The sequence below is a fragment of the Macaca fascicularis genome, chromosome 4, assembly GCF_037993035.2.
Source record: "Macaca fascicularis isolate 582-1 chromosome 4, T2T-MFA8v1.1".
Lineage (NCBI taxonomy): Eukaryota > Metazoa > Chordata > Mammalia > Primates > Cercopithecidae > Macaca > Macaca fascicularis.
Genome location: NC_088378.1, coordinates 129,381,516 through 129,407,361, shown reverse-complemented (window position 1 = coordinate 129,407,361; position 25,846 = coordinate 129,381,516). Strand labels below are relative to the sequence as shown.

The window sequence follows — 25,846 nt, the reverse complement described above, 5'->3', positions numbered from 1 at the left end:
AGTGCCTACACCATGCCTCCACTTGCCCTGCTCCTCCTGGTCTTTGCTTCTACTATTTGTTTTGCCAGGAATGCCCTTTCCTCTCAGCTCGAATGCTAGTTTCACTCAGAGGTCATCTCTCTTCTCTGCTTTTATGCTTAATAATCGTTTATAGCAAAGGCTCAGAAAGGACTAAATGGCATATGGTTAGTTCTGTTCACCCCGGATCTGAGATCCCTGTGCCAGGAAGAGGCGACACTTTGCCCTTCCTGCTCCTATCCACGGTGCCTTGTGTCCTGGCTGTATCCACGGTGCCTTGTGTCCTGGCTGTGGCAACCTGGGTGCTGAACTGAGTCCAACAGCAGGCACCAAGGCTATGACATCCACTGTGGGTCCCAGCACAGTGGCTATAAAGATCAGTGAAGATAATATGGTGAGAATGAAGGCAGGCAAGCTTAAGCAGTGATGGGTGTCCTTCCTTGGGCCTAGAAGCCACCCACCCCCAACCTGGGGGTTCCAGAGTCACATGTCATACACAAGAAATGGATTTCTGTCTCTAGCCGCTGGTTTCCCCTAGTTATAGAGAATACAAATTGCAAAATGAGGCAATGATAAGATGACCCACAGCCAGAGCCTGGGGATAAGCCAAGGCGGTGTTTTTAGAGGCCTGCAGAGACACACCAGTCTGATTCCGGGGTCAGCGGCAGCTGGCAGTCAGGGAGAGGGTTCCTTGGCCTCCACTGTCCCATTTCTGGCTCCTCGGTGTTAGCCCAGAGACAGCCCAGGTCCCAGGTTGACCTGGCAGGAGCCTGTGGCCCCAATAAGTGACTTGGTGTCACAAACAGGCTGGTAACCTGGTAGCAGCTGCGCCTGTTGTTTTTGCCTGGGCCTCACCTAGCCAGAGCCAAGTTTGTGAGCACCCAGAGAGCAGCCCCCTCTCTGCCACGTGGGGCTGGGGAAACAGGGAGTGCAAAGGGTGAGGGAGGAGAACGCTCCTTAGCCCCCATTCTCCAGGAAAACTTTTGCTTCAGCCAGAATGGGGGTGTTGTAGCGGTGGGGGTCGGGGGAGATACCGCAAACCTCCGGAAGCCATCCCGCTAACAGTAACACAAGCATCGGATTCGCCAAGTGGGGAATTAAACACCTCCAAGGAGGGCCTGGGGTCAGAGGTAGGGGCGGCAAAGTTCTCCCACCTACCCGTGGTGGCGGGGTCCCCTCTTTTCCCGCACCTCTCTCACCGCACGTCCCTTCCCAGACACCCCGGTGCGACGCCTCCTCCCCTGCCCGGCGGCTGCTCTTGGCCAGTCCGCAGGTTCCAACGTGTCCCTCCCCTCCGCGCCTCCAGGAGACAGCGCCGCCGGCCCTGCCCTAGCGCCCTTCGTCCCCGGAGCACTCACCGAAGCCCCCGGTCCCCTCCTCCGGGGCCTCCTGGGTGAAGATCCAGGGCGGGTTGGTGGCGTAGAGGGAGGTGCTGGGGCTGGTGGTGTGCTTCTTCCCGAAGAGTTTGCTGAAGGTGCCCTGCACGGTCTGGTTCTTTTTCATGCTGCCGCAGCCCGCGCGGGCGCCAGGGAAGGACCTTCCCTCCCTTGCCCTGCCCTGCCCCGGACTGAACTCCGCACGGTCTCCCCAGGGGACTCTACCAGGCCATGTCCCCCGCCGTCCTCCCCGCCCGCGCACCGGGCGACAGGTGCTGCGGGCGCCGCCGCTTGCCGGGAACTGCGAGCTACCTGGCCAGGTAAGGGGCAGCCGCTCAACCGGGCCCCGCCCCGCCGCCGCCCAACTCCCCAGGCCGCATTCCTTCCCGCCTCCTTCTACAACAGGCCATTGTTGGCCCGGCCCGGTGGGCTGGGGACCTCGCCCGGCCCACGCCCAGCCTGGGAGACGGGCCACCCCTCCCCCAGGTTCCCTCCCGGCACGCCTCCTTCACCCCACTTCCCCCTAGTCCGGGGAAGGAGGCGGGTGAGTTCCCAGTCTCTCAAGGCGATTCGTGACCAGGTCAGTATGGGTGCATGTGGACAGCTCTAGTGTCCAACACGAGGGACATGGATGGCCAAAGCGAGCACGCCACGGCATCCTATAGCCCCTCAAAAATGTGGGGACGTGAGAGTTCGGGGAACATCAGGAAGGGCCCATAAGAGAAAAGTAAGCTGGGAAAAGCAAGAAAATGACAAACTCATATACCAATCTGATGACGAGGGTGGAAAAACATCCTCATTGACAGGGATGTGGAATGACGAAATCTTGGCATTCTGTGCTTGTACGTCACATTCTTTTTCTTTTTCTTTTCTTTTTTTTTCCTTTCGACGGAGTCTTACTCCCTTGCCCAGGCTGGAGTGCAGTGGCGCGATCTCGGCTCACTGCAACCTCCGGGTCCCGGATTCAAGCGATTCTCCTGCCTCAGCCTCCCGAGTAGCTGGGATTACAGGCATGCACCACCACGCCCGGCTAATTTTTGTATTTTTAGTAGAGACAGGTTTTCACCATATTGGCCAGGCGGGTCTGGAACTGCTGAACTCGTGATCCGCCGGCTTCGGCCTCCCAAAGTGCTGAGATTACAGGCATGAGCCACCGCGCCTGGTTCACATTCTTTTTTTTCTGTGAAGTTAAGTGAATATAATTTTTAAAAACCTGAAGTGGGTAGAGCCCACTTAGGGTTGGGTTCACTCTCCAGGGAGACAAGCAGTGGTACTTTAAGGCACTTGAGGTACCATCCTAACCAAGCCAGGGGGGGCTATCCATGGGGGAAGTTTCCTCTGATGAGGATGGGGAGAGCCTGCCTGAAGATGCTGAGAGCAGAGGTGCAGGCCAAGTGGGTGGAATTTGATGTTTTCCAGGCAGGAGGGGCCACAGGCTGGTGCAAGTTGCTATTTCTGCTGAGCTTCCTGGGGACTGGGCCCACTGCCACATTTCCCCTCAATTTCCCCCAGAGCTTACACGAAAGGTGTTTTTCCTCAGCTTTTCATTCTGAAACATTTCAAACCTTCAGAGAACTTAAAAGAATTGTACAATGACCACCTGTATACCCTTCTCCCTGGATTCACCAATTGTTCTCTCTCTCTCTGTCTCTCTCTGTCTCTCTCTGTCTGTCTGTCTGTCTCTCTCTCTCTCTCTCTCTCTCGGATTCTTTTCCTTTTCATTTTGCTGAAGCTTGGAAGTTGTAGATACTGTGGCCCATTTCTTAGCCTCCCCCAGTACTTCAGCATCGATTGTCTAAGAGTAGGAACATTCTCCTACATGGCCACAATACAACTGTCACACTCGGGAAATCTAACATTGCCAGGCACGGTGGCTCACGCCTGTAATCCTAGCATGTTGGGAGGCCAAGGCAGGTGGATCACCTGAGGTCAGGAGTTTGAGCCTGGCCTGACCAACATGGTGAAACTCCATTTCTACCAAAAATATAAAAAATTAGCTACGCATGGTGGCATGTGCCTATAATCCCAGCTACTAGGGAGGCTGAGGCAGGAGAATCGCTTGAACCTGGGAGGCAGAGGTTGCGGTGAGCCAAGATCACGCCATTGCACTCCAGCCTGGGCAACAAGAGTGAAACTCCGTCTCAAAAAAAAAAAAAAAAAAGAATTTCCCATTTATCCCCTCAATGTCACTTTAGTTCTTTGTTTTTTTTTTTTTTTTTCCCCCGAGACGGAGTCTTGCTCTGTCACCCAGCTGGAGTACTGTGATGCAATATTAGCTCACTGCCATCTCCGCCTCCCAGGCTCAAGTGATTCTCCTGCCTCAGCCTCCCAAGTAGCTGGGACTACAGGTACCTGCCACAATGCCCAGCTAATTTTCATATTTTTAGTAGAGATGGGGTTTTGCCATGTTGGCCAGGCTGGTCTCGAACTCCTGACCTCAAGCAATCTACCCACTTTGGCCTCCCAAAATGCTGGAATTATAGGCGTGAGCCACCTTGCCAGCCAAGTGGTTCCATTTGTTTGCAACTTCTACTATATATTATTATTATTATTATTATTATTATTAGATGGTGTCTTGCTCTGTCACCCAGGCTGGAGTACAGTGGCGCAATCTCGGCTCACTGCAACCTCCACTTCCCAGGTTCAAGTAATTCTTCTGTCTCAGTCTCCTGAGTAGCTGGGATTACAGGTGCCCACCACCATGCCTGGCTAATGTTTGTATTTTTAGTAGAGACGGAGTTTCACCATGTTGGTCATTCTGGTCTTGAACTTCTGACCTCAGGTGATCCACTGGCCTTGGCATCCCAAAGTGCTGGGATTACAGGCATGAGCCACTGCACCCCGTCTATAACTAATATTCTTGAGAGCCACTGTGTGCCCCACGCTGGGCTGTGAAAGAGCCAGAAAAATTAAAGACATTGTTCTTTTTTTTTTTTTTTTTTTGAGACGGAGTCTCGCTCTGTCGCCCAGGCTGGAGTGCAGTGGCCGGATCTCAGCTCACTGCAAGCTCCGCCTCCCGGGTTCGGGCCATTCTCCTGTCTCAGCCTCCTGAGTAGCTGGGACTACAGGCGCCCGCCACCTCGCCCGGCTAGTTTTTTGTATTTTTTAGTAGAGACGGGGTTTCACCGTGTTAGCCAGGATGGTCTCGATCTCCTGACCTAGTGATCCGCCCGTCTCAGCCTCCCAAAGTGCTGGGATTACAGGCTTGAGCCACCGCGCCCGGCCAAGACATTGTTCTTGAGTCCAGGTTGCTGTAGTCTGTGGAGACAGGCAGCCACCTGTGGAGAGCTGGGCAGTAGAGAGGTAACTGAGGAGGAAGGAAATGAGAGGGGGAAGGTGCAGAGCAATTTGGGGGCTGCAGGATCTGGGGAGGGTAGGCAGGAGGCCTCTTCAGGGGCTGAGGATGGGGGAGCTGGGAATTACCCGGGAGGTCATGGCCAAGGTGTGGAAGGCTTAAAAAGGCCATCTGGGTGGCCAGATGCGGTGGCTCACGCTTGTAATCCCAGCACTTTGGGAGGCCAAGGTGGGCAGAGCACGAGGTCAGGAGTTCGAGACCAGCCTGGCCAACATAGAGAAACCCCATCTCTACTAAAAATACAAAAAAATTAGCCATGTGTGGTGGTGGGCACCTGTAATCCCAGCTACTTGGGAGGCTGAGGCAGGAGAATTGCCCGAACCTGGGAGGCAGAGGTTGCAGTGACCCGAGATCGCGACACTACACTCCAGCCTGGACGACAGTGCGAGACTTTGTCTCAAAAAAAAAAAAAAAAAAAAAAAAAGTCAGGCGCAGTGGTTTATGCCTGTAATCCCAGCACTTTGGGAGTCCGAGGCAGGCAGATTACCTAAGGTCAGGAGTTCGAGACAAGCCTGGCCAACATGGTGAAACCCTGTCTCTACTAAGAACACAAAAATTAGCCGGGCGTGGTGGCAGGCACCTGTAATCCCAGCTACTCAGGATGCTGAGGCAGGAGAATCGCTTGAAAGCAGGAGGTGGAGGTTGCAGTGAGCTGAGATGGCGCCATTGCACTCTAGGCTGGGGGACAAGAGCGAGACTTTGTCTCAGAAAAAAAAAAGGAAAAAGAAAAAGCCAGCTGAGGCTGGGCATGGTGGCTCACACCTGTAATCCCAGCACTTTGGGAGGTTGAGGCGGATGGATCATGAGGCCAAGAGATCAAGACTATCCTGGCCAACATGGTGAAACCCTGTCTCTACTAAAATTACAAAAAGCTGGGCATGGTGGTATGTGCCCGTAGTCCCAGCTACTTGGGAGGCTGAGGCAGGAGGATTGCTTGAACCTGGGAAGTGGAGGTTGCAGTGAGCTGAGATCACGCCACTGCACTCCAGCCTGGCGACAGAGTGAGACTCCGTCCAAAGGAAAAAAAAAAAGGCCAACTGGAAAAATGGGAATCAACCAAATGTCCACCAAGAGGTGAATGGTTAAATTGAAATAAACTATAGCCAGCTGGGTGCCATGGTGCATGCCTGTAATCCCAGCACTTCGGGAGGCCGAGATGGGCTAATCACTTTAGGCCAGGAGTTCGAGACCAGCCTGGCCAACATGGCAAAATCCCATCTCTACCAAAAATAAAAAAAAATTAGACGGGCGTGGTAGCACATGCCTGTGGTCCCAGCTACTTGGGAGGTTAAGGTGGGAGAATCACTTAAGCCCAGGAGGCAGAGGTTGCAGTGAGCCTAGATCACGCCACTGCCCTCCAGCATGGGTGAGAACGAAACCCTGTCTCAAAAATAAATAAATAAACAAACAATGCCACATCCTATCCACACAATGGAATAAAAATGCAACCCTGGCCAGGTGTGGTGACTCACGCCTGTAATCCTAGCACTTTGAGAGGCTGAGGCAGGTGGACTGCCTAAGCTCAGGGGTTCAAGACCAGCCTGGGCAACACGGTGAAACCCTGTGTCTACTAAAATACAAAAAATTAGCCAGCGTGGCGGCGTGCGCCTGTAGTCCCAGCTACTCAGGAGGCTGAGGCAGAAGAATTACTTAAACCTGGGAAGTGCAGGTTGCACACTGAGCTGAGATCACACCATTGCACTCCAGCCTGGGCGACAGAACGAGACTCCGTCTCCAAAAAAAAAATTATCATGGCTGGGCACGGTGGCTCACGCCTGTAATCCCAGCACTTTGGGAGGCCGAGACGGGCGGATCACGAGGTCAGGAGATCGAGACCATCCTGGCTAGCACAGTGAAACCCCGTCTCTACTAAAAAATACAAAAAAATTAGCCGGGCGAGGTGGCGGGCGCCTGTAGTCCCAGCTACTCGGGAGGCTGAGGCAGGAGAATGGTGTGAACCTGGGAGGCGGAGCTTGCAGCGAGCTGAGATCTGGCCACTGTACTCCATCCTGGGCGACAGAGCGAGACTCCGTCTCAAAAAAAAAAAAAAAAAAAAATTATCATAATGCAACCCTAAATACAAGTGAGTCAGCTAGCTGCTAGCTGTGTCCAGTTATCTCTAAGATAAACTGATAAACTTAGCCAAATTCTAAGTGATCTGCCCGCCTCAACCTCCCAAAGTGCTGAGATTACAGGTGTGAGCCAACACGCCAAATGGTATAGTGTGCTACCTTTTGTCAAGGGCAGGAGGTAGGGCAGAGTAAACATGATCTTATTTGTTTCTTTTGGCACAGAGAAACCTCAGAAAGTTACATTAAAAAACTAATAAAAGTAGTGGCTGGGTGTGGTGGGTCACGCCTGTAATCCCAGCACTTTAGGATGCTGAGGAGGGTGGATCACCTGGGGTTTGGAGTTCCAGACCAGCCTGGCCAACATAGTAAAACCCTGGCTCTACTGAAAATACAAAAAAATAGCTGAGTGTGGTGACGGGCGCCTGTAGTCCCAGCTACTCGGGAGGCTGAGGCAGGAGAATGGCGTAAACCCAGGAGGCGGAGCTTGCAGTGAGCCGAGATCCAGCCACTGCACTCCAGCCTGGGCGACAGAGCGAGACAACATCTCAAAAAAAAAAAAAAGGTGTTTTACACCAGGTAAATGTGTTTCCTATTTAAAAATTAAAGGAAAATTAACGAGGCAGGAGAGTTTGGTTTGATCCTAGCAACTCAATGTGGTCCATGAACCGACAACATCGGTACCTCCTAGGATCTTACTAGAAATGCAGAATCCTGGCTGGGTGCTGTGGCTCACGCCTGTAATCCCAGTACTTTGGGAGGCCAAGGCGGGTGGATCATTTGAGATTAGGAGACCGAGACCAGCCTGGTCAACGTTATGAAACCCCGTCTCCACTAAAAATACACAAATGAGCCGGGCATGATGGTGGGCGCCTGTAATCCCAGCTACTTGGGAGGCTGAGGCAGGAGAATAGCTTGAGCTGGGGAGGTGAAGATTGCAGTGAGCAGAGATTGCACCACTGCACTCCAGCCTTAGGGACAGAGCGAGACTCTGTCTCAAAAACAAACAAACAAAAAGAAATGCAGAATCTAGGGCCTCATCCCAGACCTTGGGCAACCTCTCTGAGCCTCAATTTATTCATCTGCAAAATGGGCTATTGAGGTCATTTTGAAATTCAGTGAGCAGATGAACTACCCAGCAGAAAATCTGTGTTTGAACAAGGTCCCCATAGGATTCAGGTGCATGATAACATTGGAGAAGCTCTGTCCTAAAGTCAGTGGCTATCAGAATGCCATATGGGATTCTGAGCAGGCAAGGCTTAGTAGTAACAGCTATGTTTTAAGAATGTTCATCTAACAACTGAATGGATGATGTATGGGAAGGAGAACGCACAGGCTGAGGGGCTAATTGATGGGTTAACTGGTTAGCTAGTTGGTTAATTGATATAAGCAGGAGGGGATGGGGGCCAGGATGTGTGTGCTGGTGGTGAAAACAGAGGAGAGTTGTTAGTTTGTGGGACATTTCCTAGGAAGAAAGGAAGGGTGGCCAGGCGCAGTGGCTCATGCCTAGAATCCCAGCGCTTTGGGAGGCCAAGGTGGGTGGATTACCTGAGGTCAAGAGTTTGAGACCAGCCTGGCCAACATGACGAAACTGTATCTCTACTAAAAATACAAAAACTAGCTGGGCATAGTGGAACATGCTTGTAATCCCAGCTACTCGGGAGGCTGAGGCATAATAATCACAGGAACCCAGGAGGCAGAAGTTGCAGTGAGCTGAGATCGCACCACTACACTCCAGCCTCAGTGACCGAGTGAGACTCTGTCTCAAAAAAAAAAAAAAAAAAAAAAAAAGAGGCTGAGAGCGGTGGCTCATGCCTATAATCCCAACACTTTGGGAGGCCAAGGCGGGTGGATCACCTGAGGTCAGGAGTTTGAGACCAATCTGGCCAACATGGTGAAACCGCATCTCTACTAAAAATACAAAAATTAGCCGAGTGTGATAGCGCATGCTTGTAATCCCAGCTACTCTGGAGGCTGAGGCAGGAGAATCGCTTGAACCCAGGACAATAAGGTTGCAGTGAGCCGGGATCACGCCACTGCACTCCAGCCTGGGTGACAGAGTGAGACTCCATCTCAAAAAAAAAAAAAAAAAGAAAAAGAAAAAGAAAAAGGCTGGACGCGGTGGCTCACGCCTGTAATCACAGCACTTTGGAAGGCTGAGGCAGGCGGATCACCTAAGGTCAGGAGTTGGAGACCAACCTGACCAACATGGAGAAACCCCGTCTCTACTAAAAGTACAAAATTAGCCAGATGTGGTGGTGGGCGCCTGTAATCACAACTACTCAGGAGGCTGAGGTAGGAGACTAGCTTGAACTCAGGAGGCAGAGGTTGTGGTGAGTCAAGATCGTGCCATTGCACTCCAGCCTGGGCAACAAGAGGAAACTCTGTCTCAAAAAAAAAAAAAAAAGAAAGAAAGAAAAGGCTTGGCATATAGGGGGAGAGCTTCTGAGTCAGCTTCTTTATTTGTAGCATGAGAGCAATAACACTGTCCCCTCTTGGGCTTGTCCATAGGGGTGGGAGGAGGAGTCTCTAGAAGGTCTAGATTCAGCAGTGCGCAGTTCCACCAAACCTGCCAGTTTCATCCCATCAGCCTGGCAGCTTTTGACGCTGAGCTCCCTGGGGCAGGGGCAGGGCCTCATCCTCTGTCCAGCTCAGCACTCTATACTGTTGATACTCAGCCTCCACTCCGTCATCTAATAACCACACCTCACACCTGTCCCCCAGGAACAGAAGCAGCTAAATCACAGGCTCCCCTCGAAACAGACAAAAGCCCAATGCTATCATTACATTTCTGCTCAGCGATTACTCAGTAACCTCCTGAGAGCCAACTTCACTGGGCAGCTCTGAAATGCAGGGTGGGATTGGGGGCCCGTAGTTGCAGTCTCCCCAGAGACCCAAACAGGTCTTTGTCAAGTCTTGTTGTTGTTGTTTTTTTTTTTTTTGAGACAGAGTTTCACTCTCGTTGCCCCCAGGCTGGAGTGCAATGGCTTGATCTGGGCTCACCACAACTTCTGCCTCCTGGGTTCAAGCGATTCTCCTGCCTCAGCCTCCCAAGTAGCTGGAACTACAGGCATATGCCACCATGCCCAGCTAATTTTGTATTTTTAGTAGAGACGGGGTTTCTCCATGTTGGTCAGGCTGGTCTCACACTCCCAACCTCAGGTGATCTGCCCACCTCGGCCTCCCAAAGTGTTGGGATTACAGACGTGAACCACTGTGCCTGGCCAAGTCTGTGGTCTTTCCTCCCACAATGCCAAGGGGTCCAGGCTGGGAGAATGGATTCTTGAGTAGAAGGACAGGCCAAAACATCCCGAGGGTCACCTTAGTCCCCATGCTGGGTCTCTGTGGCTAGCTCTTCAGAGGCTCAATCAGAATTTTCAAATCCCAGATAATGAGGGGATGCAGATCATCCTGCCGGGCCTTTTGTTTCTGGACAGGAGACACCTTATCACAGATCAGCTCTTGAGGCTGTTTCTTTTTTTTTTTTTTTTTTTGAGATGGAGTCTCGCTCTGGCGCCCAGGCTGGAGTGCAGTGGCCGGATCTCAGCTCACTGCAAGCTCCGACTCCCGGGTTTACGCCATTCTCCTGCCTCAGCCTCCCAAGTAGCTGGGACTACAGGCGCCCACCACCTCGCCCGGCTAGTTTTTTTTTTTTTTTTGTATTTTTTAGTAGAGAGGGGGTTTCACCGTGTTAGCCAGGATGGTCTCAATCTCCTGACCTCGTGATCCGCCCGCCTCGGCCTCCCAAAGTGCTGGGATTACAGGCTTGAGCCACTGCACCCGGCCGAGGCTGTTTCTTCAGGCCTTCAGGGGAGGGTGGGCTTCAATCCCGGTGACTTCTGCTTTCCTCTGGGCTGGGTGCATTCAAGAAGAGGGGTTCAGGTTGAGGGGCTCTGGACGGCTGGACTCCTACACATCCCAAGATGGGACTTGGAGATTCTCGAGTAGCTGGTGCCTGTGGTGTAGGGATCTGAGGTCTGCCCTGTTTGTTCAGGGAGTGCTGGGAAGGAACTCATTTTCCTTTTCATCCATGGGCTCTTTGATGGGATTATGATACTGTGGGGAAGATCCTTGACTGCAGACTAGGTCCGAATCCTGGCTCTGCTACTTCTCAAGGGTGTGAACTTGCAGAGTTACCACCTCTCTGAGTCTCAGTTGGTTCATCTGTAAAAGACAAGTTGTTAGAGATTCAGTGAAAGAGTGGGGTAAGGTGCTCAGCAGAGGATCCAGCTCATGGTAGGTGCTCAGTACCTGTGTGCTCCTTCCCCTGCTTTGTAGGTAGACAAAGCTCCCTACCCTGCTTTGGGCATGGAGATGCTAAACAGAGAACAGCAAAAACACAACAGAGACCATGAGAGGCTGCAGAAGAGCAGTGTCAATTCAACAAAGGACCTCAAGAAGGAAAATTCCACTGAGACCTGGGAGACAGGGTGGGGCAGGTGTCTACAAGGTCACCTTGCAGGCCAGGTAAAAACATCCCGTGGTAAAACATATCCCACAATCTGAAACAATGTGTGTGTGCGCAAGTGATTGTGTCTACATTTTAAAAAATGGATTAAGTACAAAAAGCAAAAATAAAATAAAATAAAAATTCTTTGTAGATTATGGCCATAAATATATATTTGTGAATGGCCAGGGATTGGAAGGGAACAGAACTATGAAGATGGTCCAGCTAGAATGTCAAGATTACTTATGGATTTTTGGGGTTTTTTTGTTTGTTTGTTTGTTTGTTTGTTTGAGACAGAGTCTCTCTCTGTCGCCCAGGCTGGAGTGCAGTGGTGTGGTCTCAGCTCACTGCAACCTCTGCCTCCTGTGTTCAAGCAATCCCCCTGCCTCAGCCTCCCAAGTAGCTGGGACTACAGGTGCATGCCACCACACCTAGCTAATTTTTGTATTTTTTAGCAGAGATGAGGTTTCACCATGTTACCCAGGTTGGTCTTGAACTCCTGGCCTCAAGTGATCCACCCACCTCAGCCTCCCAAAATGCTGGGATTACAGGCTTCAGCCACTGCGCCTGGCCACATACGAGTTTTTAAAAACTATTTAGTGATGTGTCCTGTTGCTCTATCATTTGTTTTAACTTAAAACTCAACAAATAAAAATAACATAATTTAACATGGAATGCATTTTTGTTTGTTTGTCTGTTTGTTTTTGAGACAGAGTCTCACTCTGTCACCCAGGCTAGAGTGCAGTGGCACAATCTTGGCTCACTGCAACCTCTGCCTCCCAGGTTCAAGCGATTCTTGTGCCTCAGCCTCCCAAGTAGCTGGGATTACAGGCACCCACCACTACGCCTGGCTAAATTATGTATTTTTAGTAGAGATGAGGTTTCATCATGTTGGCCAGGCTGGTCTTGAACTCCTGGCCTCAAGTGATCCACCTACTTTGGCCTCCCAAAGTGCTGGGATTACAGGCGTGAGCCACCGTGCCTGGCCCATTTTGTTTTTTTTGAAAAGCCTTAGAATCAGAATTAGCAAGATTCCCTGGTGGTTCTTATGCAAATTAAAATTTGAGAGGCATTGTTGTAGAATACAAATAAAATAAAATAAAAAGCCCTAGAGCAGAGGGCAGGGGGGCCTGGAGATGTGGATTCTAGTGCCACCTCTGCCACTAAACTCCTGTGAGACCATGAGCCTTCCTGTGCCTCAGTTTCTCCATCTGTACAATGGGATGGTGGCGTCTAATACTCAGGTGTGGTTTCACATCTGTTTAAAATGCTTGTTGGCTGACAGGACAGAGGAAGAACAGCAAATGAGGTTGTCTTTTCCCTCCTGTGTGAGGAGGCTACTTCCAGCTCTGAGGAAAGAGGGGTCAGGAATGGGAGAAATGTTTCAAGGGAGCGTGGCGAGCTTTTCTTGGGCACGGCATCTCCTCTGTGTCAGGCTCTGTGCTCAGGCTATGGGAGGTCCTACCATTCAGCTATGTAGAGCCTCAAGGAATCACACAGTCCCACACCTGCCTCACACGTTCTGGAGATCAAATTTTGAACTGGGATTTGAGGCCTGGGTAAATTCAGAGCTCAAAGTTCCAATTCAAGTTGTGGGACATCGGCTGGGAGCAGTGGCTCAGGCCAGGTGCAGTGGCTCATGCGTGTAATCCCAGAACTTTGGGAGGCTGAGGCAGGCGGATCACAAGGTCAGGAGTTTGAGACCAGCCTGGCCAGCACAGTGAAACCACGTCTCTACTAAAAATACAAAAATTAGCTGGGCATGGTGGTGCGTGCCTGTAATCCCAGCTACTCGGGATACTGAGGCAGGAGAGTCACTTAAATCCGGGAGGTGGAGTTTGCAATGAGCCGAGATTGTGCCACTGTACTCCAGCCTGGGCAACAAAGCTAGACTCCATCTCAAAAAAAAAAAAAAAAAAAAAAGAGATGTGGGATGTCAGCTTGCCTGAAAAGCAGCTTGTCTTCCCCTCTCTCTGGTACCTGGAGTGACCAGCAGCTACACCTGTCATTGTGTCACTGGCTGGGCTTCTTCTCTGTGTCAGTCACAGAACCCACTACAGCCATATCAGCCCTGCGAAGGAGAGGCCCATATGTTCATTTATGGATGGATAAAGAAGACTTCAAATGATGCTTACTCAGACTCCATGACCAATCAACTCGCTCTTAGGAATGTGCCCCAAAGAATCTTTCACACAGGTCCGGAAGGGTGCATGGATGTGACCTCATTGAAGTATTGTTTGTGGGGATGGGGAGCTGGAGGCAGCTGGGGGTCCACCTCCAGGGGAGTAGACAGGTAAAATGGGGTGGGTGCACTCCGTGCAGGATGATGCAGCAGCTGGAAGTGAGGAAGGAGGTGCTTATGTGGCAACACCAACAGCATGGAGTCCCACAAGTAAACAACAGAACGAGACCCAAAACACACAATATCACTTATGCAAATGAAAACTACCTGCATATAAAACAACAATATATATTTTGCAATAACACATATGAACAAGAAGATACTCACTAAGCATATTCAGATGGTTGCCTTTGGCTTGGGTGGGTGGGAAGTGTGGTTGGAAAATGGAGATAAGGAGAAAAATTAACACAAGAAGAGAGGAGGACCAGTGATGATAATGCATCGCTAAGCAAGGAGTATGAATAACTCAGCCCTGTGTACTTGAGGTCCAACAAAGGACAAACAAGTAAAGATCAGAGAGATTAAGTAATTTGTCCAAATTACACAGCAGGTAAAGAGGGGTGGAGAGAATGTCCAGATAACCAGGCCTATTTAGGGCAAGGCAATAGCAGGACGCTTAAAACCATTAACCTGCACCTTAAGAGCAGAGAAGGCAGGAGAGGAGGCTGTGTGTGAAAGGTGTGGGGGTGGTTAGAGAATCCTTCTGTGCTCCAAGTCAGCCCTGAGTCTCCATGACTCTCTTCGTTCTTCCCAAACACCCACTGGGCACTGTGGGGTATGGGCCACAGCCCTTACATTCCAGGGACTTTGATGATGCATGAAATGAGGTCATCCCTGGAGTTGGCAGGAAAGTCAGAGAAGAAGGTACTCCAGGAGGCAGGATTGAATCAGGAGTTATCAGGGTTTAGAAATTATAACATAAATCACAGCATCTACCAGGTAGTAGGCACTGTTCTAAGCTCACAAAGTCCTCATAAGCCTTCAGGGTAAATTCTATTATCATCTCCATTTTGCAGATTAGGAATTGAGGCACAGAGAGGTTAGGTAATTTGTGCAAGTCACACAGCCGAGAAATGGCAGAGCTGGGATTTGAAACCCAGGCAGAGTGGGTCTGGAGGTCATGATCTTAACCATTATGCAATTTACCAGTGAAATAAGGCAGATATGGCTCATCTGGCCAGGACTTCCTAAAGGCAATCTCCCCAGCCACTGCCTCCTCTTGAGCTCCCCACAGTGAGGGTGACATGGCCTGGGCTGGGTACATTGCTGGCAGGGGCCTACCACGAAATGTCAATGCCTCCTGCCCCACAGAAGTTCTCCCCACCTTGGACATCAAGTATCCAAGGTGGAGGGACCCAGTGTCCTCATGATACACATAAGACACTGAGCCTGCAGAGGGGACAGGACTCGTCTCAGGTCACCCAGTTCTCCCGCTTATCAGACCAGAACCTCACCCCACTTTGGCTGAAACAAAGTACAGTGTGTGCTAAGCCGTGGCTCCCCCAAACCCGCACCCAGACCCCTGGGCTCCCTCCAGATAGCTCCTTCAGGCCATTTGTCCCCAGATGCAGAGATGCTGGCCACTCTGCCCAGAACGCCATGTCCCCAGTCTTCCAAACAAGACTCCATCCACCCCAGAGCGCTTGGAGATTGCCGGTCAGAGGCTCTGGCAGGGGAAGCCCGATTAATACTGTGCTGCTCCTTCTCCTTCTCTCCTGGTCCCTCCCAGCCTCTTTAGAAATTAGGGGTCATTACCATCAGGGTGTGAGATCTAGGCACAACACACAAGTCATCAACACCCCAATTTCCAGTCTGCCTTTGGCCCCAAAGTCCATCTTGTCAGTGTTGACTCAGGGCCAGGAAAAAAACAAATAATTCCGGGCCCAGCCCAAGCTGGTGTGGCAGGAAGGCACCCAATAGCTCTACCTACCTCCCCCTGGAACTCTCTCCTTCCCCTCAACCCAGGGAGAAGCCCGTGTCACTCCTACATGTGGGATTTCTGACACTACTCCTGGAAGCTGCCTACCAAGTGTGGTATTGGGGAGACAGGACCCTAGGGAGGTAGGGAGGCTGATTTCTGAAGATGGGGACAAGACAGCCCATTCAGCCACCCACCCATCAATCCAATTACCCACCCACACATAATCATAGCTGATGTTTACTCAGTGCTTACTCTGTGCCAGGCACTGTCCTAAGTGCTTTGCCCAACTCTATTAGGTAGGGTCTTTACCTATTTTACAGATGAGAAAACAGAAGCATAGAGATGTCGACTGATTTTCCCAAAGTTACACACTAGTAAAATAGTAGAGCCAGAATTCAAGCTCAGGCATTCTAACTCCTGGGCCTGCACTCCTCTATACCACAGCCATCACCATCTGTCCATTTACTGACCATCCATCCATCCATCCATCCACTCACACATGGTCACTCCTATTCAGCCATCTGTCTATCCACCTGTTCATCCATCCCTTTATCTCCCAACCCCCTGTTCAAAGCAGTCCACGAGAAGGAATGGCATATGGAAAGCCTCAGAGGGGAGAGAGTGGGGCATATCTAAGAAACTAGCTACTGCATACAGAGTGAGGGAAAGACAGCAAGAGATGAGGCTAAGGAGATGAGCAGGGCTCAAATCACAAGGGTTGGCCCATCCGCCGTCTCTCCACCAACCCAGTCCATCTACCTGTCTATCCACCCTCCCACTCCTCTGTCCACCCATCCATTCATCCACTCATCTCTGTAATTTGGAAGGCAGGCAGATGATAGATAGATGATAAACAGATGATTGATAGATGATTGATAGATAGATGATAGATAGATAGATAGATAGATAGATAGATAGATAGATAGATAGATAGAATGAAGAGTTGCCAGGGTACATTTCCTTCCTGACAGTGATATTGGGACATGGGGGGATATTAGGACTTCTGGAGGCACCTGGATAATTAGTATGATCTCTCTCCCTTCACCTCCTGCCCACAGTTTTAGGGTTCTATGCATTTGTGGGAAGAGGGAATAGCATAGTGGGCCAGTGTCAAGGTTGAAAGACCCTTCCAGGTCCTGAAACGTCAGTCCCCAGCCCTGGCCTCCTGTCTCCTTGGGAAGACAGAAGGAATTGTGTTGTAAAGAGGTGTCACAATGCCCCCTGCCCCATACAAGTTCTCCCCACCTTGGCACTCTCAGTATCCTGCCAAGAGTCCTCCCTGACCACCAGAAGTTCCACCTGACCATCAAGAAAGGCCCTGGTCCAGCATGTGCAAGGTGGGATGAAATCACAGGGCTGGAGAAGGTCAGCCCGGGGTCACAAGAAGCCTGATGGGCAGGAAAGAGCATGAAAGCCCCAGCCAGCCTCACTTGTGTGGCTGGGAGGTGGGTCCTCTTACAAAAGGCTTAGCTGGGTGCTGGTGCTGCTGCCTGCCTTGTACTCCCCAGCTGTGGGACCTCTGTTATCTCCCTGGGGTGACGGAGAGAGGGAACAGGACACCCTCCATCTTGCTTCCTCTGCCCCTTCACTGCTGCAAAATGTGTCCTGGACTGTTTGGTTCATGTTACCCCCATCTCCAAGGCAAACTTGAGATAAGTAATAATTGTAGCTAACCTTTGAGTGCTTAAGAGGTCTAGGCACTTTACATGGACTAGCTCATTAAGTCCTCGCATTAACCCTATGAGGTAGAGCTCTTGTTGTTCCCACATTATACCTGGGAAAATTGAGGTACAGAGAATGTAATTTGCCTAAGGATCAGGCAGCTAGTGAGTGAGAGGGCTGGAGTTGTTTTTTTTTTTTTTTTTTTTTTTTTGAGACTTGCTTTGTTGCCCAGGCTGGAGTGCAGTGGCACAATCTCGGCTCAGTGCAACCTCCACCTCCTGTGTTCAAATGATTCCCCCACCTCAGCCTCCCAGGTAGCTGGGATTACAGGCACGTGCCACCATGCCTGGCTAATTTTTGTGTATTTTTAGTAGAGATGGGGTTTCACCATGTTGACCAGGCTGGTCTCAAACTCCTGACCTCAAGTGATCCTCCTGCCTCGGCCTCCCAAAGTGCTGGGATTACAGGCGTGAGCCACTGTGCTCAGCCTTTTTTTTTTTTTTTTTAACTTTTTTATAAAATAGAGATGAGGTCTCTCCATGTTGCCCAGGCTGGTCTTGAACTTTTGAGCTCAAGCAATCTTCCCATCTTGACCTCCCACTGAGATCACAGGTGTGAGCCACTTGGCCCTGCAGGGAACTGGAATTTGAACTGAGGTAGCTGGCTCCAGGTCCCCATGCTACCCAGTCACAGGAGGAAGCTGAGGCCTACCCCCAGCCTCCCTAACCCTCCCTTCAAAGCCTCTGTGCTCCCCCAAAGGGAAACGTGCTCTCCTATAGGTTCAGCCAGGTGTGCGTGAAACCACGGTGTAACTGCCCGAGAGGCTGATAGTCATGACTATTTGCCCTGCGCCTTTACGGTTCCCAGCACTCATGGCACCCCACCACAAGCTGGTGAAGTAGCTAGCCTTATTATCCCCATTTTGCAGATGAGGCCACCGAAGCTCAAAGAGGTTCAGCAACTTGCCCAAGGTCGCCTGACCTGTAAGGGCAGGGTCAGGCCCAGGGCTCAGACCTTCAAACACCAAAGCCAAGGTACATTCCACAGCACCAGATGCCCCTGTGGGCCTTCACCAGCCTTCACACCCAAGTGCTATTTGCATTTCAATAAGGCACAAGGCCTTCCCCTAGAGTAAGGAGGCTACAAGTGGAATTTCTCACTGGGCAAGGTCATGTGCCTATGGCCCTGGAGGATTTGAGAGGACAGGGGCCTTCCTAGAAAACCTGTAGTAATATCACAGATGAGATCTTCTTGCCCTACTCAGAAAGCCCCACTCTTGAGTCATGCACTTCCCCACTCTAAACCCCGGCATAAGGGACAAACACATATTAGTATATATGTACATATTAATACGTGTGTACTGTGCATCTAAAAGGCCTTTGTGAGGTCTGCCTGCGGGGATGGGGGTCATGAAGGGGTATTTCTTTTTTCTGAGACAAGGTCTCACTCTGTCACCCAGGCTAGAGTGCAGTGGTATGATCTCAGCTCCCTGTAACCTCCTCCTCCCTGGTTCAAGTGATTCTCCTTCCTCAGCCTCCCGGCGTCTCACCAGCCCCTCCCCTCCCTTGGGAATCCCATGATCCAGGAGGATCACTTGAGGTCAGGAGTTCGAGACCAGCCTGGTCAACATGGTGAAACCCTGTCTCTACTAAAAATACAAAAAAATTAGCCAGGCGTGGTGGCACGTGCCTGTAATCTCAGCTACCTGGGAGGTTGAGGTGGGGGAATCATTTGAACACAGGAAGCAGAGGTTGCACTGAGCTGGGATTACAGGCATGCACCACCACACCCAGTTAATTTTTTGCATTTTTAGTAGAGACAGGGTTTTGCCATGTTGGTCAGGCTGGTCTCGAACTCCTGGGCTCAAGTGATCTGCCCGTCTCAGTCTCCCAATGTGCTGGGATTACAGGCGTGAACCATGGCGCTGGCTCTTTTTTCTTTTCTTTTTTTTCTTTTCTTTTTTTTTTTTTTTTAATGTTAACTGATTTTTTTTTTTTTTTTTTTTTTTTTTTTGAGACGGAGTCTCGCGCTGTGTCACCCAGGCTGGAGTGCAGTGGCGCGATCTCGGCTCACTGCAAGCTCCGCCTCCCAGGTTCACGCCATTCTCCTGCCTCAGCCTCCGAGTAGCTGGGACTACAGGCGCCCGCCACCACGCCCGGCTAGTTTTTTGTATTTTTAGTAGAGACGGGGTTTCACCATGTTAGCCAGGATGGTCTCGGTCTCCTGACCTCGTGATCCACCCGCCTCGGCCTCCCAAAGTGCTGGGATTACAGGCTTGAGCCACCGCGCCCGGCCTCTTTTCTTTTTTTTCTTTTTTTTTTTTTGAAATAGAGATGGGTCTTACTATGTTGGCCAGGTTGGTCTTTAACTCTTGGCCTCAAGCAATCCTCCTGCCTTGGCCTCCCAAAGTGCTAGGCTTACAGGCATGATCCACCATGCTGGCCCATGGAGGGATAATTCTATCCAGATTCCTTCTTTTGGCTTTAGCTTAGAACCCAAATGAAAATAGGATCATGGGATTCCCAAGGGAGGGGAGGGGTTGGTGAGACCCTGTACTTGTCCTGTAACTTCATCACTCCCTGCGGAATGGAAGTGAGGGAAGCAGGTAGGGGAGATGGGACGACTTCTAAACCAGAGTTTCTTAATTTTGGTGTTTTTGACATTGGGTGCTGATGATTCTTTGTTGCGGGTGCTATGCATTGTAGGATACGTAGCAGCCTCCCTGGCTCCTACCCGCTGGAAGGCAGTGGCACCCACCCCACACTGTGTGACAACCCAGAATGTCTCCAAACATGCCAGATGTCCTCTGGAGGAAAAATCACCCCTGGCTGAGAACCAATGATCTAAGTCACATACGCAGTGTGCATATACCCAGCACCCTTGACAAGGAGCACGTGAGCAAAGAACAGCCAGTTAAAAGAAACCAGATGTTAACCCGGAAAGTATGCAGTCAGGCTCCACCCTCCACCAGAGCTGGCTGTGCTAGGCCCTGGGGGAGGAAATGGGAAGTCCTCAGCCCTCTGAGGTGAGTCACTTGGAGGCTGTCTTGGTCCCTAGAAAGGGCAGGGGAAGGCTAGTGCTGCCTGACTCCCTCTCTTCCTCCTCCTCCTCCTCTTCCACCACTCCCCCTGGACTGTCTCTGTCCCAGTTTTTGTGAGGGCTTCATTCCCGGATGTTCCGGGGACCCTGGCTGTCCCCTACCCCTGCTGCCACCAGAGTCCTGTATGTTGCAGCAGCAGCATCCTAAACACAGCTGAGGTGTGGACCCAGGGCAGGTGGGCCCAAGCCAGGGCCTGGGCTAGGGCAGAAAGGGAGGAGAGAGTTTGAATCCTGGTTCCCACACTAACCAGTTGTGGGACTTCGGAAAGGTACTCACATACTATCCTACAAACTGTGTTAACTCAGACAAATGCTTCGATGCCTTTGAGCCTCAGTTTCCGTATCTGAAAAATGGGGGCAATGTCTCAAATGGCTCTTAGGAGCTTTTGCTGAGCTGAGTGGCTAATGCCTGACATTTGGCAGATCCTCAATCCCATGAGTAAAGAGTGCCACCCTTCCATCTGTGGGCTGCTCTCTTCAGTTCCCCAGCCATTCTGAAAGCACCTGCCTCTGTCATCCCTAGCCCCAGCCCCATGAGCCCAAGATGGCCAAGAGGCTGATGCAGCCCTGGGGCTGGGTTAGTGGGGAGCAGGGACAGGGGTGGGGTCTCTGCAGCTCCCTCATCTTCATGGCCCTCCTGTGGTGTCAGGAGGACAAAACCCACATGCTCAGACTCATCCTTAACACGAAGAAACCTAAGCCACTTCTTGCAGCCCAGGAAAGGGAACATTCTCTAGGCCAGGATGTCAGCCTCTGTCAAGGATAAAAAGATTGCCATGGGTCTGATAGCACTGATTGTCATTGCCCTCACGGGACATTGGGCAATGACTGGAGACATTTTTTTTTTTTTTTTTGAGACGGAGTCTCGCTGTGTCTCCCAGGCTGGAGTGCAGTGGCGTGATCTCGGCTCACTGCAAGCTCCGCCTCCCGGGTTCACGCCATTCTCCCGCCTCAGCCTCCCGAGTAGCTGAGACTACAGGTGCCCGCCACCACGCCCGGCTAGCTTTCTGTATTTTTAGTAGAGACGGGGTTTCACCATGTTAGCCAGGATAGTCTCGATCTCCTGACCTCGTGATCCACCCGCCTCGGCCTCCCAAAGTGCTGGGATTACAGGCTTGAGCCACCGCACCCGGCCGACTGGAGACATTTTTGTTGTCACAACCGGGAGAGGGTGCTACTGGCATCTGGTGGGTAGAGGCCACTGCTGTAATCCTGCAAGACACAGGACAACCCCTCTAACAAAGATTGTCCAGCCCAAAGAGTCAGAGGTACCAAGGCTGAGCCACCATACTCCACAGGGACCCTCTTGTGTCCATGCATGGTGTCTTTGTCACCTTCACACCAAGAGCCTGGCATCCAAGACGTGCTCAGGAGTGGCTGCGAATGAATGAATGGAGCAACTCATGTCCTCCTATCCTCAGCTCTGCTAAGAGATGGTGATTCATGGTGTAGACCTCATACTTCCCAGCGTGTTGTTCTGTCCATGCAGGGTCCAAAAACCCAGAACCCAAATCCAGCAGTCAAAACCCCACAGTGTTCTTGCCAGACTGGGAAATCTGGCTGCCCCGCCCTCCAGTGAGCTGGGAGCTGTGCAGGGCAACCTTGGCTAATCAGCTGCCACACAGCACGCCTGGCAGGAGCTCAGTGGGTTGATGGAATGAGGACAGAAAGAAATAGAAGATGCACAGGCCCTGGCAGGCCCTACTCCCATAGAGCAGTGGGCACAAGACATGTCATGGAGCACAGGGTGTGGAAAGACCTGGGTTCAAATCCCAGCCTTGCTCCTCACCAGTCATGTGACTCTGGACATGGGACTGACCTCTTTAGTTTTTTTCAATTACAAGGGGGACTAATAATAGTAACACCTTCCTCAAAGAGTTGATGTGAGGATTGTAAGAGGTGATCCACTGCCAGGGTTTGGTGCGGTGCTCACAAATTGAAGTGGAAAATAATCTTTTGGTTTTTTTGAGATGGGGTCATGCTCTGCCACCTAGGCTGAAGTGCAGTGGTGTGATCACAGCTCACTGCAGCCTCAACCTCTTGGGTTCAAGCCATCCTCCTGCCTCAGCCTCCCAAGTAGCTAGGACCATAGGTGCATGCCACCATGCCTGGCTAATTTTTAACTTTTTTTAAACAGAGACAAGGTCTCCCTATGTTGCCCAGGCTGGTCTTGAACTCCGGGCCTCAAGTGATCCTCCCACTTCAGCCTCTCAAAGTGTTGGGATTAGAGGTGTGATCCACCGCGCCTGGCTAGAAAACAATCTTTGATGACCACTCTCACGGTTCATTTCCAGTGCTTGCCCCTCTGCCTGTAAACCCCTGTGCCCTGGGGCTGAGCCTGGAAGAGTCTGGGAAGGCTGTAGAACACTTGTTCATTTCTTGTGGCTGTGCACCAGCACTGGGGTAGGCTCTAGGGACAAAGAGATGCATAGGACGCAGTCCTGACTGCGGGAGACATTTACAGCCTGTTGGGACTTTAGCAAAGGACTATGTCGGGATTAAGATGAGACAAGACTGCAGAAAGTGGTCCCAGTGTAGGACTCTGAATGACGACTTCTTCAGAATGTGTGCGCCTGACTCACCTTAGTCCCTCCAGTAAAGGAGCACATCCTGAGAGGGGTCCAGAAGGCATAGAAGAGGATAAGATGGGGCAGGGGCTGCAGGAGGCTTCAGGGGTTCCTGAAGAAGGTTTCAAGTCTGCTGCTGGCCTTGGAAGAATAGGAAGAATTTTGAAAACTGCAAATTTGCAAAACTGAGGGCACATATATACCTGGGTAGGAACCAACAGGAGCAAAGCCTGCTTTGGAGGAAAGCCCTGGACAAGTTTGGACTGGGCAGATAGTTTGTAAATTAAACCCAGAGAAGACCGGGTGAGGTGGCTCATGCCTGTAATCCCAGCACTTTGGGAGGCTGAGGCGGGCGGATCATCCGAGGTTGGGAGTTCGAGACCAGCTTGACAAACATGGAGAAAACCCGGGCATGGTGGCATATACCTGTAACCCCAGCTACTCGGGAGGGTGAGGCAGGAGAATCACTTGAACTCAGGAGGTGGAGATTGCTGTGAGCTGAGATCGAGCCCTTGCACTGGGCAACAAGAGCGAAACTCCATCTCAAAAAACAAAACAAAACACAGAGGAACTACATGATGATTTGAGCAAAGGAGATTTCTTTTGTAAGAGGGCAGGAGCTCAACTTCCACTAACCCTGTACCTAGGGGTTCTCTCACAGTGCCTGGAGGCTGGAGGGCTGTGAGGCTGGGGGAGGGGAAATGGGTTCCCCTGACAGCTGAAGCCTGGGGAACCAGAACAGATCCAGCCTGACACACGCAGGGTGGATGGTTGCCTACAGATGCCTCATCCTTTGGTGGTACTGTCACGATGAGGACAGTCCCTAGTAAAATGCACAGCTGGTACCAGAAACATGGTGTGGGGATTTGAAGGTGAACAGGATAGCTTGGTCACAGGAAGGGTAGTGAAAGAGGAATAAATAAATGTCAATGTGATGTGCTAAATGTGGCAATGGGGGCCTCCTAGAGAGTGGGTAGACCCCAGTAAGTAATCAACCAAGAGTGGTGGTTAGGATGAAGTAGGTATGGGTGAGTAGGAGACACATTTGGTAACAATGAGATATGTTCTAAAATAGAATGGGCTGGCTGGCTGGAAAGTGAGCTGGTACCCCTTACTAGAATTCAGTTCAATTGATTCAACATTTATCAAGCTTTCTCTAAATGCATTCGTCTGGAGTAAAACAGTAAATAGGATTTTGGAGGCTGTTATGTCAAGGGTAAGAGTATGAGATAGTTGCCCTTAAGGAGCTGAAGCTCTAATGGGAAAGACAGAATTTCCCTAGTGCACAGGAGGGAGGGCTCAGGGGAACACCTGAGCCAAGGTACAGGCTCTGGAAGTACCGGATGTGAGCAGGGAACAAGAGGTAAACTGTGTGGCTGAAATGCAGGGTGGGTGGAGGGTTGGAGGGACTGGAGAGTGGAAGCCACTTTTTTTTTTTTTGAGACAGAGTAGGCTGGACACAGTGGCTCACGTCTATTATCCCAACACTTTGGGAGGCTGAGGCAGGTGAATCACCTGAGGTCAGGAGTTTGAGACCAGCCTGGCCAACATGGTGAAACGCCGTCTGTACTAAAAATACAAAAATTAGCTGGGCGTGGTGCTGGGTGCCTGTAATCCCAGCTTACTCGGGAGGCTGAGTCAGAAGAATCGCTTGAACCCCGGGAGGCGGAGGTTGCAGTGAGCTGAGATCATGCCATTGTACTCCAGCCTGGGTAACAAGAGCGAAACTCTATCGCTTTTTTTTTTTTTTTTTGACATGGAGTCTCGCTCTGTGAGGGTGAAGCACAGCGTGACCAAGCAGGAGGGTGGGAGACAGGAAGCCCTGGTGGAAGGCAAGCTGGTGGGGCCCCGCAGGAGCGCGAGGTCGAAGGCCTGTGGGAGCAGTGGCAGAGAAGAGGGAGGGGAGGGCCACACAGGAGCCATGCGAAGGACACGGACAGATGGATTGGATGTGGGAAAGGGGGTGGGGAGGGACTGAAGACGATCCCCAGGTTCCTAGCCTCTGGGAGCTGGCTGTTGCCTCTGGTAGGTAGGCAGAGTTCTGCAGCAGCAGGGGGCCAGGTCAGGGGACCCTGATGAGTCTCCCTTGCTCTGGAGGTCCCTGGCTCCATGGTCAACACAACAGTGCTCCAGAGTGGCTCTGGGGGCTTCTGAGCAGTGGCTCCTTCTCCTCCCTTCTGCCCCTGGCATAGCAGTTGAAGTCCCAGTATCCAATGCCTCAGCTCTCGCCTTCTTTACCCCCTCCCAGGACTCACAGAAACCCTCTGGACCCAGTCATGGGCCAAAGACACCATCATGCAAGGGGGTGAAGGCTCCAAACCCATCCGTGTCCCAGGCGTGGAAGCAGGACCGCGAGCAGTCTCTGGCAGCAGCCTATGTGCCGGTCGTGGTGAACTCTAAGGGGCAGAATCCAGACAAGCTCAGGTTCAATTTCTACACCTCCCAGTACTCCAACTCCCTGAACCCCTTCTACACCTTGCAGAAGCCTACCTGTGGCTACCTGTACCGTCGGGACACTGACCACACCCGCAAGCGCTTTGATGTGCCTCCTGCCAACTCGGTCTTGTGGCGCTCCCAGGCCTGAGCCAACCAGAAGCCCCTCACCCTTCATCCTCACCCCTGTGACCTCAGGTCCACAAGGGGAAGGGCTGCTCACTGCAGGAGGAGCGACCTGTGTTCGCGCTGAGACAGCTGTGCCATGCCCACATATCGACAATGATAAAAGGAGGTCTCTCTTCTCAGCCGCAGTTCAAGTTTGTCCTTCCTTTCCCTGGCATCTGAATGGTGGCTGTGAGTGGGTAAACAGGCCATGGGGATGTTATACTGTAAGGTTATTTCCAGAGGTTCCTGAAGACTTGGAAGGACTTGATTCTCAGTTCCCTAACCCCAAAAGTAACCTCAACCCTTCTCCAGAGCCTGAGTCCCAAGCAAAGCCAATCCTGGCTCCAGCCTCCTGATGGTCCAGGCTTAGACCCCTCCAAAAATAAGGAAGAGAGGGTGGGCACGGTGGCTCACACCTATAATCCCAGCACTTTGGGAGGCCAAGGTGGGCGGATCACCAGAGGTCAGGAGTTCAAGACCAGCCTGGCCAACATGGTGAAACCCTGTCTCTACAAAAATTAGCCAGGCATGATGGCGGGTGCCTATAAT

General features: G+C 51.4%; 2 protein-coding genes across 2 annotated transcripts in view; one reads left to right on the top strand and one right to left on the bottom strand.

Moving 5' to 3' along the window:
• Positions 1-1,697, bottom strand: part of C4H6orf132 (chromosome 4 C6orf132 homolog) — a 41,538-nt gene extending 39,841 nt beyond the window's left edge. The window contains exon 1 of the mRNA XM_045390882.2: positions 1,377-1,697. Within this exon, the coding sequence (XP_045246817.2) occupies positions 1,377-1,521 (145 nt within the window). The 5' untranslated portion in view covers positions 1,522-1,697. The remainder of the gene's footprint in view (positions 1-1,376) is intronic.
• On the top strand, positions 1,323-25,435 carry CIMIP3 (ciliary microtubule inner protein 3). Its single transcript, XM_065544041.2, has 2 exons — positions 1,323-1,714; positions 24,945-25,435. The coding sequence occupies exons 1-2, from the start codon at positions 1,520-1,522 to the stop codon at positions 25,278-25,280; spliced, it is 531 nt and encodes a 176-aa protein (XP_065400113.1). The 5' UTR covers positions 1,323-1,519; the 3' UTR covers positions 25,281-25,435.
• The last annotated feature ends 411 nt before the right edge of the window (positions 25,436-25,846 follow it).

Coding starts and splice junctions, on each gene's coding strand:
- CIMIP3 (XM_065544041.2), top strand. CDS start 1,520: ATGCTGCCGCAGCCCGCGCGGGCGCCAGGGAAGGACCTTCCCTCCCTT. Junction 1,715..24,944: donor ACTGCGAGCTACCTGGCCAG/GTAAGGGGCAGC, acceptor ACCCCCTCCCAG/GACTCACAGAAACCCTCTGG.